This window comes from Zootermopsis nevadensis, unplaced genomic scaffold (genome assembly GCF_977971745.1).
Source record: "Zootermopsis nevadensis isolate Lab colony 2312 unplaced genomic scaffold, Znev_1.0 Znev_ptg000010l, whole genome shotgun sequence".
Taxonomy (NCBI): domain Eukaryota; kingdom Metazoa; phylum Arthropoda; class Insecta; order Blattodea; family Termopsidae; genus Zootermopsis; species Zootermopsis nevadensis.
The window spans coordinates 19,957,790-19,974,892 of record NW_028259142.1 but is presented as its reverse complement, the minus strand read 5'-3'; the positions used below and the strand labels follow the sequence as shown (position 1 = coordinate 19,974,892).

At 40.3% G+C, this 17,103-nt stretch overlaps 1 protein-coding gene and 1 long non-coding RNA gene across 2 annotated transcripts in view; one reads left to right on the top strand and one right to left on the bottom strand.

The window, feature by feature from the left end:
* LOC110839448 (acetylcholinesterase-like) overlaps positions 1–15,070 on the bottom strand; it is a 48,708-nt gene extending 33,638 nt beyond the window's left edge. Inside the window, exon 1 of the mRNA XM_022083636.2 lies at positions 12,957–15,070. Coding sequence (XP_021939328.2) covers positions 12,957–14,151 — 1,195 coding nt within the window. The 5' untranslated portion in view covers positions 14,152–15,070. The remainder of the gene's footprint in view (positions 1–12,956) is intronic.
* LOC110839452 (uncharacterized) lies at positions 2,889–12,957 on the top strand. The gene is made up of 3 exons (XR_015534617.1): positions 2,889–3,150; positions 4,046–4,415; positions 11,641–12,957. It is a non-coding gene; the product is annotated as an uncharacterized LOC110839452 (long non-coding RNA).
* Positions 15,071–17,103: the final 2,033 nt, after the last annotated feature.

Sequence of the window (17,103 nt, the reverse complement as noted above, 5' to 3'; positions counted from 1 at the left end):
TAAATACAATATAATTTTGCCTTCTCTCCACTGAAGTGGCTGGTTTGGATTGAGTATTCTTTTCTCGTAAGTGACGATGATGATGTTAGGGTATATCCATTCGCTGTAGAAGTTTGTCGTATGTTATTAATTGGTCCACGTTATCAGATAATGTGTGTTATAATCTGTTGACCCTGATTACCACGGGGTATGTTAAGATAACATTCTGATCTGTGGTCAGCTCATTCACCACAAAGATACGTGACGAACAGAGGTCAAGGACTCTCGAGAACAAGAACGCTGAGATGTTCTGACCAGTGAGATAGCACGTAAAGTTATATTAAATTGCATAGAGAAGAAATATTTAATTTGTGGTGGTCACCAAATAATATTAGGAGACAGGACTGCAGAAAAAGTTTAGTTGAAATCCAGAAGGGGAGTTTAATATTAAAATTGACCTTAAAGAAATGGGGTGTATGAGACCTGGACTGGATTTGTCTGGTTTAAGACGTGTCAGTGACGGGATGTTGTGAGGACTGAGGAAGTTTGTGGCGAGTCGAGTGGCTGTCAGCTTCTGAAAAAAAGGACTTTGTTTCGTGGATTATTCGGGAGAACTAGGCGAAGTTGGGAAGACAGGTCGTGTGGGCTGTGTGACGACGGTCCGCGGGTTGCGGGTTGTACATCAGCGCTTGCGAACTACATAGTGAGTTAGGCGCAATCCCCTGTTAATTAGGATCCGTGTGATAATCTGATAGCGAAGTTCATCCGAGAAAATGTGTTGAATATTTTTAACAACGCAACGATTCGATGGAAGAATCTCTGTCGCCTGTCCTTTTAAAACTTTCCTTGTTATCCAAAATTTTCATAACTTTATGAGGACTTGAATTAGCGAAGTTCTTCCTTAACTTTCAATCTCGTAGCTATTTTCATTCTCAATTGCAGGCATTTCACATGTCCAAAGAAATTTAGTCAGCTACATGTTACAGATAACAACAGTCGAAAGATACAAGCGTGTAGCGTTACAAAGAGTTGTTTCTCTGTGAGATTAAGTTATGTGTTCGTATCTGAGACGAAGTACGCTTAGGCCTATATGTAATCACTGAAATATAAAAATCTCCCATCACTTTTTAGACGAGTCAACCAAATTCTTATAGAATAAGCCCAAGTTAGCTACAGATGATCTTCTGGGTTACTACGCCGTGTAGGAATCTGGTTGTTTGCCACCGTCTTGGAACACACTACCTCCATCATCAGAGATTAACAGCATCCATAGCTACACCATTATAAAAAAAAATATTGCTCAATCAGATAATTTGGTTTCCTTCGTCCTCAACTCTCCTGGTTCGTGTTCGGAAGGTCCCACATTCAAGTCTCGGTACGGTGACCGGTTATACTGGCCAGATATTATCGTGGTCTTCCTTAGTCTGTCCGCGTAAGTGCTGGGACATTTTCTTAAATTTGGCCACAAACGTCTCCTCCCGCATCCTTTCCACTTTATTATCAATTAATAATCCCCTCCTGAGTCACAATCTCTTCTGAGCTATTAACGGCGTCGTTGAACAAACAAGCAAATAAATAATTTAATCGTCTTCTCGTGATGCAAGTTTGCCTTTATATTTCCATAGAACGAGATTGCAGTGCTTCGGTTCACTCTCGTGGCGACTGCTTCCAGTGATGGAAGGTTTTTGAACACCGTTTTGCTTATGTTAGAAACGATACATGTATACAAACATCGTTTACCACTAGAACAGTCTTCTGTTTCCCGGGAGTGAGGCGTTGCCTCTGTGGAATTACGCAACGCAAAATTGCAAATCAAATCTAAAACTTCTTGACGATGGTGAAGAGTCAATTGAATAAAAAAATTTCTTGGATATTATCCATCGTCTAGTAAATATAAAATATAAAACGACGTTTCGGAGATGGGACTCTATCTCCGTCTTCAGGTTCTGAAGAGTCATTTGAATAAAAATTGTCTTGGATATTATTCATCGTCTAGTAAATATAAAACGTAAAAACGACGTTTCGGAGATGGGACTCTATCTCCGTCTTCAGGTTCTGAAGAGTCATTTGAATAAAAATTTTCTTGGATATTATTCATCGTCTAGTAAATATAAAACGTAAAAACGACGTTTCGGAGATGGGACTCTATCTCCGTCTTCAGGTTCTGAAGAGTCATTTGAATAAAAATGTTCTTGGATATTATTCATCGTCTAGTAAATATAAAACGTAAAAACGACGTTTCGGAGATGGGACTCTATCTCCGTCTTCAGGTTCCTACACAGTTGGGCCCACTAGATAGAGCTAATCCCTATCTCCGGACCTAGTAAATATAAAACGTAAAACGACGTTTCGGAGATGGGACTCTATCTCCGTCTTCAGGTTCCTACACAGTTGGGCCCACTAGATAGAGCTAATCCCTATCTCCGGACCGGAGATAGGGATAGAGATAGAGTCCCATCTCCGAAACGTCGTTTTACGTTTTATATTTACTAGACGATGAATAATATCCAAGAAAATTTTTATTCAAAATTGCAAATATTTATTTATTTTTGATTAACTGAACGACGCTCTCATTATGTCAGTCCAGAGTCTGAAAAGTATCCAATGATGAAAAGATTAATGAAAAATTACTGCCACTGTGGGACACGAACTGAAGCCTCATCGTAGCTGATACCAAATTCCGTCATGGGGGGGGGGGGGGCGATCCTGATCCTATTTCATCGATCCTGCGTCTCCCTAAGATCTGTCTTCCGTCTCCTTCTTAATCTCCCCACCCAATAGTGTCTCTATCTTAACTGTACTAAGTGACCTCCATAAATTCTCATTATGTGATAAGAAAATTATGGCTCGTTCTTTACGTCTAAATGTTTTCCTGAGCGGCGCCCGCATTGCCCTTCGTGAAGAAGCAATTTGCCGAGTTAAGCTCCGGTACTTAACCTGATAAGTCAGATCGACCTCGCTCTTCTATAGTGTACTAATGACAAATGGGAATTGAGGAAGGTCAGAGGTCAAGGGACACATGCAAATGTGTGACCACCCGCAAGTTTGTTCCGACCTTCCTTCGGGCTGGCTGCTGGATTACGGATTCACTTTGTTCTTTATACCCTTTGAATTTCAGTACGTTCTACGTCCTGAAGCAATCAGCGTTTTTCGACGCACTGATAACGTCAGGTTAGTGTGATTTTGATTTTTGGTTTATCAATACAAACTCTATAAGAATAATAAGTATAATACTTAAAAATTAATTATGTTAAAAGAATTAGTACGAGACATAAAATGTAGAAGTCGTTACTGTCGATAATTTAGTGAATTGTTTTTTTGGATGGCGAATACAGGTAGCCCTCGATTTGCGCCGATTCAGAATTACGCCGATTTTGAAACCAGAAAGTCAAAAAGTGGAAAAAATATTATTTATAACGTTTTACAATGTTTCTCGCACTGATTCTTATACCAAATCGTAATTATTACATCGCTGATTTTGAATAAAAATTATAAATACAGTCATCTCTTCAATTACGTAAGTTTCGTTAACGCGAATTTGCTCCAATGAGATCGATGAATCGGTAAAAGCTGTTTGTGAAATGCAAACTTTTGCATATGCGAGTTTGCTCTTATGAAATTTCATTCCTGGCGCTTTAAACTTTCAAAGGACTAATTTAATCTCTGCGGAGTTACCGGGGTTATTTTTACTACGCGATTTTCTATAGGTCGGCGTCTTACATGAATGCAACTATCGCATAACAGCAGAGATGACTGCACACATCAATCACATGAAAGAATCGCGGGGACCAACGAATTGCCGATTTTAAGTGTATAAAATATATTTTTTAAATTCCTATTATTTTATTTACGTTATTTCAGAGCTTTAAATGTAATGCCATTATATTAGTCAATGTTTGGATGCTGGGAACGCGTGTCATTGACTTCCCATTGATTTATATTATAAAAGAGTTTCAATTTACGCCGGTTCCGTTTACGCCGGTTCGTCCAGGAACGCATCCCCGGCGTAAATCGAGGGCTACCTGTATTTGACAAAATTGAAGATATTCATTTCTGTAATTTTCAGGGGACGAGAGGCAGAATATGAGGAGTGGATACGGAAAAGAAGAGAGTGTAATAGGGAAGGAGATACAGGGAGAGGAACACAGAAATGAAGATGGAACGAGTTAAAGAAAGGAAGACAGGAAAATGTTTTACTCGGCTATGGAAAAACTTCGGAGGTAGAAAGTAAGTTGACAGAACCGGCACGTGATGACAACGTCGTGGGGAAACATCTCACCTCAGACGAAGAAATTAAATGGGAATTTGAAGGAAAATATACCGCGAAGTTCGTGGTTCGTACTGCGTTTCTTCTATTGAATGGCGTTTAGATTAAGAAGCTTCAAGGAGACTGCTAATACAATGCTTCGGTAACTTCTGATCTACACAGCGACGAGGTAAGACGAATTTGAAACGAGTTTAAATTGCATCTAAGGAAACAGACTGTAATCAGATGGCTGGAAATGGCCGTGAGCATAACTGAATAGACCAATTCTTAACCCTTTGAAGCCGAAGATCGTCTGAATATTATTTATGAATTCAGTCCGTACCGCGAAGAAAACACTACATCTCACCATTACGAAAATCATCTGGTTAACCCTTTGAAGCCGAAGCTCGTCTTCATAATATTTACGAATCCAGACCGTACCGCGAAGAAAACACTACATCTCACCATTACGAAAATCAGCTGGTTAACCCTTTGAAGCCGAAGCTCGTCTTCATAATATTTACGAATCCAGACCGTACCGCGAAGAAAACACTTCACTTAACCATTAGAAGTCGAATCAGGCGGTACCACAAAAGATTTAACAAAAGAACATCCCGGTCAAAGCCTTAATCACGATGATTCGCGCTACGCTTAGACCATTTTTCCACGGGTAGGAGGTTTGGTAGGCCTTAGAGTTTGTCTAAGACGCGGTGGTCAGTCCCCGCTGGGAACCAAACCCAAGTTCACTACAGAATCTTGAGCTGGGTGGAACTTGTCAGACTTAAAGCTCTTAAATTTGTTGTTTTGTGACTTTTGTGTGCGCGTAGGAGCTTCGTTACGTGCGGGGAAACAGCGCGTTCGCTTTTCAGTGTCGAAGGGTGCCAGACCTATTTGTTATAGGTCATAGGTACAGGATCAGAAGGTTTCCTTGTGATGTTGCGTTTGTAACTTTTCCGATACATGTGCTACACAGAATGGTGCCCTCCCCTCTCCCTCTCGTTTAATTACGACAACAAAAACCAACCGGGATCGCGTATAACATTTTCTTTGATCGTGTGGCCTGAACTGTCATGATAGGACACGTGTACTCGTAATGCTGTACATCGATGTTTTACCTCGCATTTCCATTCATACAGAAACGAACAGACATTTCTTTGGGGTTTGTAAATAATTCTCATTATAATTTACCAAAATATTATTAAAATATTGTCAGTGTGGTGATCAATTTGTCTGTGATTTAAATAAAATTGATTCTGTATGGCAGGCATGAATAAACTCGGAATCTGTAGATATACAGGGTGATTCAAAAGGTTAGTTCCAAACTGAAGGAGAGTCTAGAGCAGTGGTGTTCAACCTGTGGTACGCGTACCCCCAGGGGTACGTGAAATTTAAAAAAAAAATATATTATTTTATGATAAACACTGAATAATCGGTAATGTAATTTATTTAATTTATTTTAGATGTAGATTATATAATATGTATAACTTGAATTATACACCAACAACTTTGGAGGTACAAAGTTGAAAAGAAATTATATCTGGGGGTACGCGAAGACATCTTAGGGGGTACGTGAAATTTAAAAAAAATATATTATTTTATGATAAACACTGAATAATCGGTAATGTAATTTATTTAATTTATTTTAGATGTAGATTATATAATATGTATAACTTGAATTATACACCAACAACTTTGGAGGTACAAAGTTGAAAAGAAATTATATCTGGGGGTACGCGAAGACATCTTAGGGGGTACGTGAAATTTAAAAAAAATATATTATTTTATGATAAACACTGAATAATCAGTAATGTAATTTATTTAATTTATTTTAGATGTAGATTATATACTATGTATAACTTGAATTATACACCAACAACTTTGGGGGTACAAAGTTGAAGAAAAATTATATCTGGGGGGTACGCGAACAAAAAAAGTTGAATACCTCTGGTCTAGAGGGACTCAGAGAGAACAACTTTCGAATAGGAATCCATGTCCTCCGAAGTTATCCTGAGTCAGTCGAGGCCATTAAAAGCTGAAATAATCGTACTTTGCTATTCTCCTACTAGCTTAATTTTGTTATTTTATTAATATACAAGGATTACATTAGCAATCTTACAAACCAAATTATTTCAGCGGTATGTTATCAGACTTCCCTACCTTCAATGGCCTCGACTGACTCAGGATGACTTCGGAGGACGTGGATTCCTATTCGAAAGTTGTTCTGTCTGAGTCCCTCTATACGCTCCTTCAGTTTGGCGCCAACCTTTTGAATCACCCTGTATACATAATATTGAGTGACCAATAAAGCTGAAAAAATACGTTCACTCATAACAGTTATGTATTCCGAGAAGTCTTTATGAAACACCGAGTAGTACTTAACGGGTATTATCATGGAACGTGATGACTTAGCGTTTCAAGCAAAATATATTTATTTCATGTCTGAAATACTATCGATCTAGTCACTGACGAAGATAGATTGCATACATAGGATAATAGTCCGTTTAATGAGCGGTATTAATGTAATTCTAATATCTGTGATATCTAGTTATAGAAACAATTACTTTTTATTCCAGGAATATGGATGAAACTACTAAACAATAAAGTTTAGAGACTTGTTATAACAAATGACGATTCAACTCGCATATTTATGTGAAATAACATCTTTGCTGGTATCGATTGCACGATTTAATAAAATGTCTGGAGATGAACGAAACTGATGTCAATAAAGTTCTTGAAGATCTTGACAGGCGACAGAGTTTTAATTTGACGTCCATCGTATCGTGATCTTCAGGGTTGTGACGCCGGATAGGGTGGTTTATGATAGACAGAAAGAAACCAGGTGGATATTTGGATAGGTAGATGAATGCGTGGGTGGAAGGATGGATCTAACCTCAGCAAAATGAATTTCTGTCGAATAACGAAGCTTTCTTCAACGTTGTATTTAATATTAAGGCGAAAAATGAACATAAACACTCTAGAAACAGGGACCGTGGTTCATACCCCAGCGTTTCCAGGACTGTATTTAATTGTTTAATTTTAACCGTCTAATCACAATAAAATATTTGATTAAATATTATTATTACAATTAACATTTAATATTTAAAATATATTAAAATATATTACAATGATGCTCTTTATATCGAAATGTTCGATTTACAATTAGAGCATCATTTTAATATATTTTAATATATTTTAAATATTTTAAATATTAAATGTTAATTGTTATAATAATATTTTAATATTTAATAAAATATTTTATTGTGATTAGACGGTTAAAATTAAACAATTATAATCATCACAATATGACGCAACATTATCATCTCACGACTGTATTTAACTTAAGGGAGAGAAAATGCATCGAGTACGGGCTTTTGTTATAGATACTTTACAGTTCCATTTACTCAGGAAGGCGGGGTGGTAATATGTGAAGAATGCCTCAGATCACGAGGCAAAGTGAGGTGGGAATTGGAGAATGTGACGCGGATTTATTCGATATAAAAATGCTGGCTGTGATTTCTTCGAAGTAAATCTACATTATACCATTCCAATATGAGTTTGGAATGTGGATTGTAATTTGGACTCCCTGGACACTACTGTGGATAATGGTAATAACAATAATAATAATAATGATAAATTAAAGCGTAAAAATTTAATTATAGAAATTCAGCGAATGTGAAACAGGGCGTGTTTTGTCACACCGGTATTCATTGGAGCCAAAGGAATTTTAACCCAAAAAGACTAAAAATATATCTGAAAACACCGGGAAAACATTCGGCAAAAATGTGTTACGAAAAATTGTTACGAAAAAGTGTTACGAAATAGTGTAACTTTATTATGTTACTTAGGAAACCTCATCTGTTTACTCAGCATTGTTGTTACCTAGGAAACAATATATAAACGTCCTTTCCGTATAGACGTATTTACGTCAAATTCTCCGGAACCGTGGTTCCACTATCACTTTTTGGTCTTCCAACGTCCCGTTTTCCATGCACCGAATATCATCCCACCAACAAATGTTTCTCCAATTCTTGAATTCATAATATAAATGTCTAAGAGTTGTCGCATATTTGTGCCTGATGGCAATATCTTCTCTGATTTTGTCGTTTAGAGCCTGCCCTAAACTTGGCTTAACTAACGTAAATCTGAATCAAATCTAAAACTTCTTGACGATGGTGAAGAGTCAATTGAATAAACATTTTCTTGGATATTATCCATCGTCTAGTGAATATAAAACGTAAAACGACGTTTCGGAGATGGGACTCTATCTCCCTATCTCCGGAGATAGGGATTAGCTCTATCTAGTGGGCCCAACTGTGTAGGAACCTGAAGACGGAGATAGAGTCCCATCTCCGAAACGTCGTTTTACGTTTTATATTCACTAGACAATTGCGCCACGGTGGTCTAGCGGTCAGAACACTAGCCTTGTAAGCCTGGGGTCCCGGGTTCAATTCCCGGTGGTGCTCAAATTTATAACTTGTGTTGGGCAAGGCCGTGGTCTAGGCATCACGGAGTTTTCCTCCGGGGGCTTCCCCGGTTTCAATTACTCCATTCACACACAGAAGAAGGCAATGGCAAACCACTTCTGGATCATCTCTGCCAAGAACGTATATGAACAGGTCCCAGTCCGAGAAAAGGATGGAAGGATCCTGTTCATATGGACCTGTCGTCACACAGAACACTACAAATAAAAAAATTCACTAGACGATGGATAATATCCAAGAAAATTTTTATTCAATTAACGTAAATCTGGTTTCATCCCTACACAGACTTTTGTCCTACTCTCTCTCTTCGATCAGTGCCCTTCTGTGACCGCCACGTGGTATTGCAAAGCTTCTTCAAAAATTATTTTTACTAAATTATCACCTGAAATGGGATGAATCCAGTATCAGCTTCTTCACTACGGATTTATACAAAATGCTGTATCGCAGTTTTTAAGATTTTCGACTATAAATAGAACTTCAAACGAAACGTAACCTACGACATTTCTATTGAGGTTAAATGTCCTAAGGGCGTAGGGATGTGTAGAAAACAGTAGTCCAATGAGTTTAAGTCCTCGTACTATGGAGCAGTGTGTACTCAGCCGCTGACGTCCTCGTGACGCCACCCACACATCAATGTCTGTCAGTGTCCAGAGACAGGTGAGCGGACACGCAGAGCGATGTGTCGTTAATTACGACGGGGACTGAAGTGCACACATGCGGTCTGCAGATGGCTCTCGCCAAATCGAATCTTCAACACGGTAACCAGGCTATAATCAGAAGGCGAAAGTTCATTTCGATAATAAGAATCGATTTCTAGCTGGTTCCCTGAGGTAATCGACTGTGCGATGGGCTCTTTCGATGTATTGAAGCTTCTGTGTTGGTTAACTCAGTTTCGATCTCTCGCTTTCGAGACAGCAGCTGTGTCCGCCCACAGTATGATCCACAAACTATTTCATTACAACTGTCTTAAGTGTGAATATCTTTTCGCTGTGACGTTAGGCGTAATTCTCGTTTCGTTTTTAAGGCAAGACTCGGTATCTCAACCTGAAGACATTTTCGTCTGTCAGTTTATAATCGCAAAGTTCTTACAGGGGTTACATTACATTCTGTGTGTTGGTGGATGGGTGTACTTAGACAGTCGGCACGTATCACTTTTATAACTCAAACTGTGCACTTTTTTCAATCGAAATGTTACACGAGCCACCGCAAAGACAACGCATTACGTCTCTATTACAAACGTCAGTGTATGAAAATTGTATTTGAATTATTTTATCGTTTTGAAGCTTTATATATAATTATATACACCTGAGGATGGTTATTTTAGGAACTGAAACATGTCGTGAAACATGAAAAATGATGGTCTAATGTAAAATCGAATATTTCGATAAAGAACATCATTTAATATTTTAAATATTTTATAATGTTAATTATTGTAATATTTTAATATTTAATAAGAATTTCTTGTGATTAGACGGATTTAATATAAACGTCAGTTGGTTAATTCGATTTGAAAAAAGGGGATTTCCCGTTGAAATTCATCTAAAAGCTGCAGAATGCCATCTAGCGTCATTACTTAGAACTATCTATATCAATCGTGATACCTCAACGTTTTCCCGGGGACTATTAAAGGAAGCTGGGACCATCTAAACTGATTGACGTTTTCGTGGGTTTTATCAGTCACTCTTTGCAAATGCCGAGATAAACTCGAAGCTCTGAAGAAAGGCCAATCGTTTATAGAACTTATTTCCTACGTCAAGTCGATGTTGTTTCGTTCAATGACGTCATAGACTTAAGACGGGTCTGCACGACCATCCTCGCGTCAGAAACACTGAAATGGGAAGTTTGTATGTGGGAAATTAAAGATCTTTTCTCATATCTGCTGGGCATATGAGCCAACAAAATCCGAATTCATAGGTAATTAAAACAAAAATTTGCTCTCCAGGTGTACCTATTGATTTATTATCAGACTCGGTGCGCAGTCAGATGACCTACTCAAACAATTAACATGTGATTCCTTCATGATTTATTCACAACACAGGATAAATGAGGCAAAGATCAGTCCCTCATTCTATAAATTAAATCAATTTCACACTTCCGAGTTTGGAATGATCTGGACTCGAAAGGAGGACATTTAAATGGATGACAATGTAAACCTGTACGCAGTGTGGACCAGTGAACACGTCATATCATCTGACTGAGCCCAAAAATTCATTTGTACGTGAAATCTGGAATTATTCCACAAGCAGTTAACAGAAGTTAAAACTCGTGCTAATTGAAAGCAGATTTGTGTTGAAAACGTACACTTAAAATCTCATAATAGAAGTCAAATACTGAGTTCATTTGAGGAAGAATTTCGAGGGTGGTGATGGATGTAAAATCCTGAATCGTTGTACTATCGATTTTACGTCCAGAGCCACAAACTTTATTTAGGTTCTGTCGGTGATTTTGTAGGTGTAGCATTTTAATTCTCTATTTTATTTTAGATAATAATCTGTGTACGTCCCGCGGTCTGAGGCATCGTGCTTCGGACCGGCGATACGGAATGCTCGCTGGTTCGAGTCTCGGCGGAGAAGGAATTTTCTCATGAGCTTTCGACCAGTCCAGCATCGTGTAGGAAATTGGGGAGCTACAATTAGTAGCGTAATCCGGTCAGGGAAACTAGCAATGGCTGGGGGTTGGTCGTGCTGACCACACGTCACCCTGTATCTGGTTGGATGATCGTTCATTTCTGCTTAGGCATGTGAACGTGAGGCCAGCAGTCAAGCTAGTCGGCTTTGGCTCTCTGGAGCTGTTACGCTACGGATTTAATTTTTAATTTAATTTAATAATCTGTGCACATGTAGACAGGTCACGAACTCTAGTTATTGGAGATTACACCTCTTATCGAAGACGAATTGTGTTATTCTAAGCTGTGACTCCGTTATTTTCCTACAGATTCACATGACGTTACAACCGAGAGGAGCATCATTGTCGAACAGAAGTTGCCTCGGTACAGAACCGATTGGGGAAGAGTATTTCTAATTTATACCTTTAGGGACATCAACACCAACCAACATCTTGGAAATTTAAAATGGTATTTGGATGAAATTCGTATTTGTAGAAGTCCGGCTTTGCAAAGGCAGATATGAATTATCTCAGAACACATTCTGGTTCGGAGACCTAAGGGTTACGTTGTGCGACGCAGGGATTCTCCGTGAGGCAGGCAGCCACTGTGACGTAGCAGTGACACATCCTCTTTAGGAAAAGTCTGTGTGATGTCCCGCGGTCTGAAGTAGTCGATCCATGTATACATCGCGAGTTACATTAATTATGAGCTATTTTTCAAGTCGGTTTGCTTGTGTTCCGTCATGTAATTCACTAGATGGATATTAATTAAATTTGGTGTGGCGTGAAGATTCAGAGTTGAAGGAAGATTTTGTTTTGTCCCTGTCTGATATTAATAAAATTTACATTTTTAGAAAATTGATCGCGGTGCATAAATATGCACGTCTATTTGGTGCCTATGAATTTCACGTGAAATATTTCATAATTTTGTATCTAATTATTCAAATACAAAAAAATAACTATTACTGGTTGCATGGTGAATAATAATAATAATAATAATATTACTAATGTTTCTGTCCGCAGTAGAGTTTTGTCAGAAGTAACAAACGGCGTAGGTATTTAAATTGCACTGGATTCATTTCAAATCTCAGTGTACTCCAAACTGGAGTATGTCTTCCCTCTTCTTTTCATTTATTACTTAAGTTTCCATGACACTATATTTAGAGTGCGGGTATCATTTGCTTAGGTGCAGGTACCCGTTTTCCACTTAAACCCTGTTTTCATAGCCTTGTGATCTCGGCAACTTGTCTCACACGTGTGTAAAGCGTACGATATAAACAACCCTGTGGTGTTAAACTCATATGAGGGGTTGCATAGCTAATGAATTTCAGGTTGACATTTGGAAAAGGAATTAAACTAGAACGAGGGCAGTATGTTCAGTCCGTGTTCTCTGTGTGTCACCTCGAAATTACTTTGAACAAAGTGATCGAGTTTCTAGAACTCAGTAGGAAGAGATCATAACAACGGAGTCAGCCGGACGTGAGTCCTTCAGTTGTTAATTAAATTATCTAAAATGTATGACTGTTTTTATTCAGATCAGCAGAGGCGAAACATTGTTTTCTGAACGTTATGCCGGAGAACATCCAAAAGGGAGACACACCAGAAGGCAATTGCCACTGAAAGCATTCACCTGTGCAAAAACTCACCCTCGTCCCGGTTACTGCCAATGAGGATCTCCGTATCGTCGTAATCTCCGTCCCTGATTAAATCAAGGGGATGTTTGGGAAGGAAGACGCCGTCAATGGTAGGAGCCGATGGGAATCCAAGAACACCCCAGTACGAATTCCACTGCTGCACGGAAATGGTCTTAGAGTCCACCAACCTCAAACACGCCATCACCTTACTCGGCGACTCAGTCAGCTGGTCAGCATTACAGCCGACATCTTCCACTAGGACTCGTCCTATATCTGCAGCCTTCTCTGCTGTCATGTAACTCCAAGGAGCGTTCAGAGTGCCTGATTGCATGATTCCTCTTCTGACAAGGCTTCTTGTAACCGGCGATAACAAGTGGATGCTCACTGAGCCACCTCCTGCAGACTCTCCAAACAGTGTTATCAGTTCTGGGTCTCCCCCAAATGCAGCGGCGTTGTCTCGTAGCCAGCGGATAGCCAGTGCTTGGTCCCATAGTCCCATGTTTCCAGGTGCCTCTTCTGTGTCCCCTCCAAAGAACGGAGCCAGGTACAGGAATCCGAAAGTACCAACTCTGTACTGCATCGATGCTACTATGACGTCACTCGTTGCTGCTATGATGTCGGCGTCGTAGACGTCCAGGGTGGAAGTGCCACTCATGTAACCTCCGCCGTATATCCAGACGAGTATCGGCACTTTGGGCCTCTCACCAGAGTGCCTCATTCTTACCCGTTGAGGAACCCAGATATTGAGATACAAACAGTCCTCAGAGACGTTGGTATTAGGGTTCCACATCTCTTCACCTTCAAAGCCTGGGAAGTATTCGTACCTTTCCTGATAGCAGCTGTTCGGTAAGATTGTAGCGTCCAAGACGCCGTGCCAGGGGTCCACAGGAACCGGACGTCTGAAGCGAAGTGGACCTACCGGGGGCTTTGCGAACGGTATTCCAGTGAATATGTGAACTTCCTTATTCATAACCATTCTGGAGAAACCTCGGACCAACCCGCTCTGAGTTTCGATTACCAGAGGGTCGTTGTGATAATCACGGTTGTTGATGTTAATGTTGCCGGTTGAAGTCGAACCGCCGGATGAACTCGGGTGTGGCGCTGAGGAAGAACTGTTGAGGTGAGGCTTGGAACCGGCACCAATCGCGTTGATGCACCACACTGTACTCAAGAGAAGAAGGGCGATCAACTGGCCCTTGGACCCCATGTCGGAAAAAGTTTATATTTTTTTTTTTGAAAATAAAATAAATTTTCTTCGTATCTCAGCAGAGAAAACTTCGGTAAAATTCACTCTAATTTTGATATGTACTGATTAAAGGACGTAGGATTATGCAACTGTTCAAAATCAAAGTTCGCTGAAGGTACGCAGAATTTACAGCATACGTTCCGAAGATATGTCACACTGAGCTTGATGTTTGTTACGTCGATGAATTAATATCACCGCGTGGTGTGATCTTTGGTGATTTCCTTATCCTCGTGACGAAATCCCGGCTTTGTGCATTAATTCAGGTCTTCTGATAACGCAGTTTATTTTCTTGGCAACTGAACACTTGTTTTCTACACTATCTGTACACGTGTTTAGAAAATAAATCTTCGACTTTAAAATGCATTCGTGGCAGCTTCCGGCGGGCGCTACGTTTACGTCGTAAAACAATTTCCGTGCGTCCTCCTGAAGAGTGCGTCACGCATGGAGGATTGCGCTCGTCATGTGTGTTTCACTGTTAGCGCCCTACCGACTTGGAGGAGAAGACGAAGCAGTTGGAGAGAAGTCGCGAGTGGCGAAGTCCTTTATCACAATTCTCTGTAGCACCTTGGCGTAGCCCCTCTGAGGCTGCCTCCAGTAGCGCTGCTGTCCACAGTGCTCGGCACACTGCTGCTAATCCTGCCGCCTGCCCGTCCTATCACCTCCGGGCGCAGGCGCGCAACCTCCGTAGGTCCCCCGTAGTACTACGACCGTGCATCGCCCGCCGTCTTCGCGCAACAGTGTCATAAGTACGGAGGACAATTCCCTTCTCTTTTCAAATTTGTTTCCCTTCCTCTGTCCTCCTTCATTCTTTCCCCTTTCATTCTTCTGTCTCCATTTGACGTTCGTTCTCATCTCGCTGGCTGTGTTTACTTATCGTCTTTTCCTTTTCATTGCAGTCGATATTCGACAGGCGTTTGTGACCTACTTACAAGTAGAGTCTCTGAATTTCACTGAGTGTGGTCCTTCTCTGCTTCACCGACGTAATTCGTGTCATGTATTAAATTACTATCAGCAAAGACAAGGTTAATTACGAGCAAACGATGAAAAATGGGACCACGTCAAAGAGAACAAACAAATATATAACTTGTACAACAGAGTGACGCCACGGTGGTCTAGCGGTTAGAACGCTGGCCTTGTAATCCTGGGGTCCCGGGTTCGAATTTATAACTTGTGTTGGGCAAGGCCGTGGTCTAGGCAACACGGAGTTTTCCTCCGTGGCATCCCAACAATTACTCCATTCACACACAGAAGAAGGCAATGGCAAACCACTTCTGGATCATCTGCCAAGAACGTATATGAACAGGTCCCAGTCCGAGAAAAGGATGGAAGGATCCTGTTCATATGGACCTGTCCTCAGACAGAACACTAAATAATAATAAGATGAGGTGGTCTAGCGGTTAGAACGCTGGCCTTGTAATCCTGGGGTCCCGGGTTCGAATTTATAACTTGTGTTGGGCAAGGCCGTGGTCTAGGCAACACGGAGTTTTCCTCCGTGGCATCCCAAAAATTACTCCATTCACACACAGAAGAAGGCAATGGCAAACCACTTCTGGATCATCTGCCAAGAACGTATATGAACAGGTCCCAGTCCGAGAAAAGGATGGAAGGATCCTGTTCATATGGACCTGTCCTCAGACAGAACACTAAATAATAATAAGATGAGGTGGTCTAGCGGTTAGAACGCTGGCCTTGTAATCCTGGGGTCTCGGGTTCGAATTTATAACTTGTGTTGGGCAAGGCCGTGGTCTAGGCAACACGGAGTTTTCCTCCGTGGCATCCCAACAATTACTCCATTCACACACAGAAGAAGGCAATGGCAAACCACTTCTGGATCATCTGCCAAGAACGTATATGAACAGGTCCCAGTCCGAGAAAAGGATGGAAGGATCCTGTTCATATGGACCTGTCCTCAGACAGAACACTAAATAATAATAAGATGAGGTGGTCTAGCGGTTAGAACGCTGGCCTTGTAATCCTGGGGTCCCGGGTTCGAATTTATAACTTGTGTTGGGCAAGGCCGTGGTCTAGGCAACACGGAGTTTTCCTCCGTGGCATCCCAACAATTACTCCATTCACACACAGAAGAAGGCAATGGCAAACCACTTCTGGATCATCTGCCAAGAACGTATATGAACAGGTCCCAGTCCGAGAAAAGGATGGAAGGATCCTGTTCATATGGACCTGTCCTCAGACAGAACACTAAATAAATAAATAATAAGTAATATGACGTAACATAACGCACACACTTTAAATTACTTAATAGCATATGTCGCTCAATCTAAAGTAGAACACAATCCCTCTTCTATTCTAATAAATTCAAAAGTTAACGTGATGCCTGGACCACGGCCTTGCCCAACACAAGTTGTAAATCTGAGCGCCGGGAATCGAGCCCGGGACCCCAGTATTACAAGGCCAGCGTTCTAATTATTTATATTAATTATCTTCATCAGAATATCAGGGGACTAAGAAACAAAAGTGTTAAATTAATACAGTTTCTTTAAAATGGATGGCATAAACGCTCATATATTGTGTCTAAGCGAACATAACCTCACGTTACATGTTTATTTGTCAGTTTTCAGGTTCTGCAGACAAAAACCTACAGAGGACAGGTGTCTGTGTGTATTTTGGTAAGAAAGATTCAACAAAATTTATATTTCATATCTTTGTAAAGAATAGGATTTGCATATGCGAGTTTGCTCTTATGCAATTTCATTCCTGACGCTTTAAACTTTCAAAGGACTAATTTAATCTCTGCGGAGGTACCGGGGTTATTTTTACTACGCGATTTTCTATAGGTCGGCGTCTTACATGAATGCAACTATCGCATAACAGCAGAGATGACTACACATCAATCGCGGGGACCAACGAATTGCCTATTGTAAGTGTACAAAATATATTTTTTAAATTCCTTTT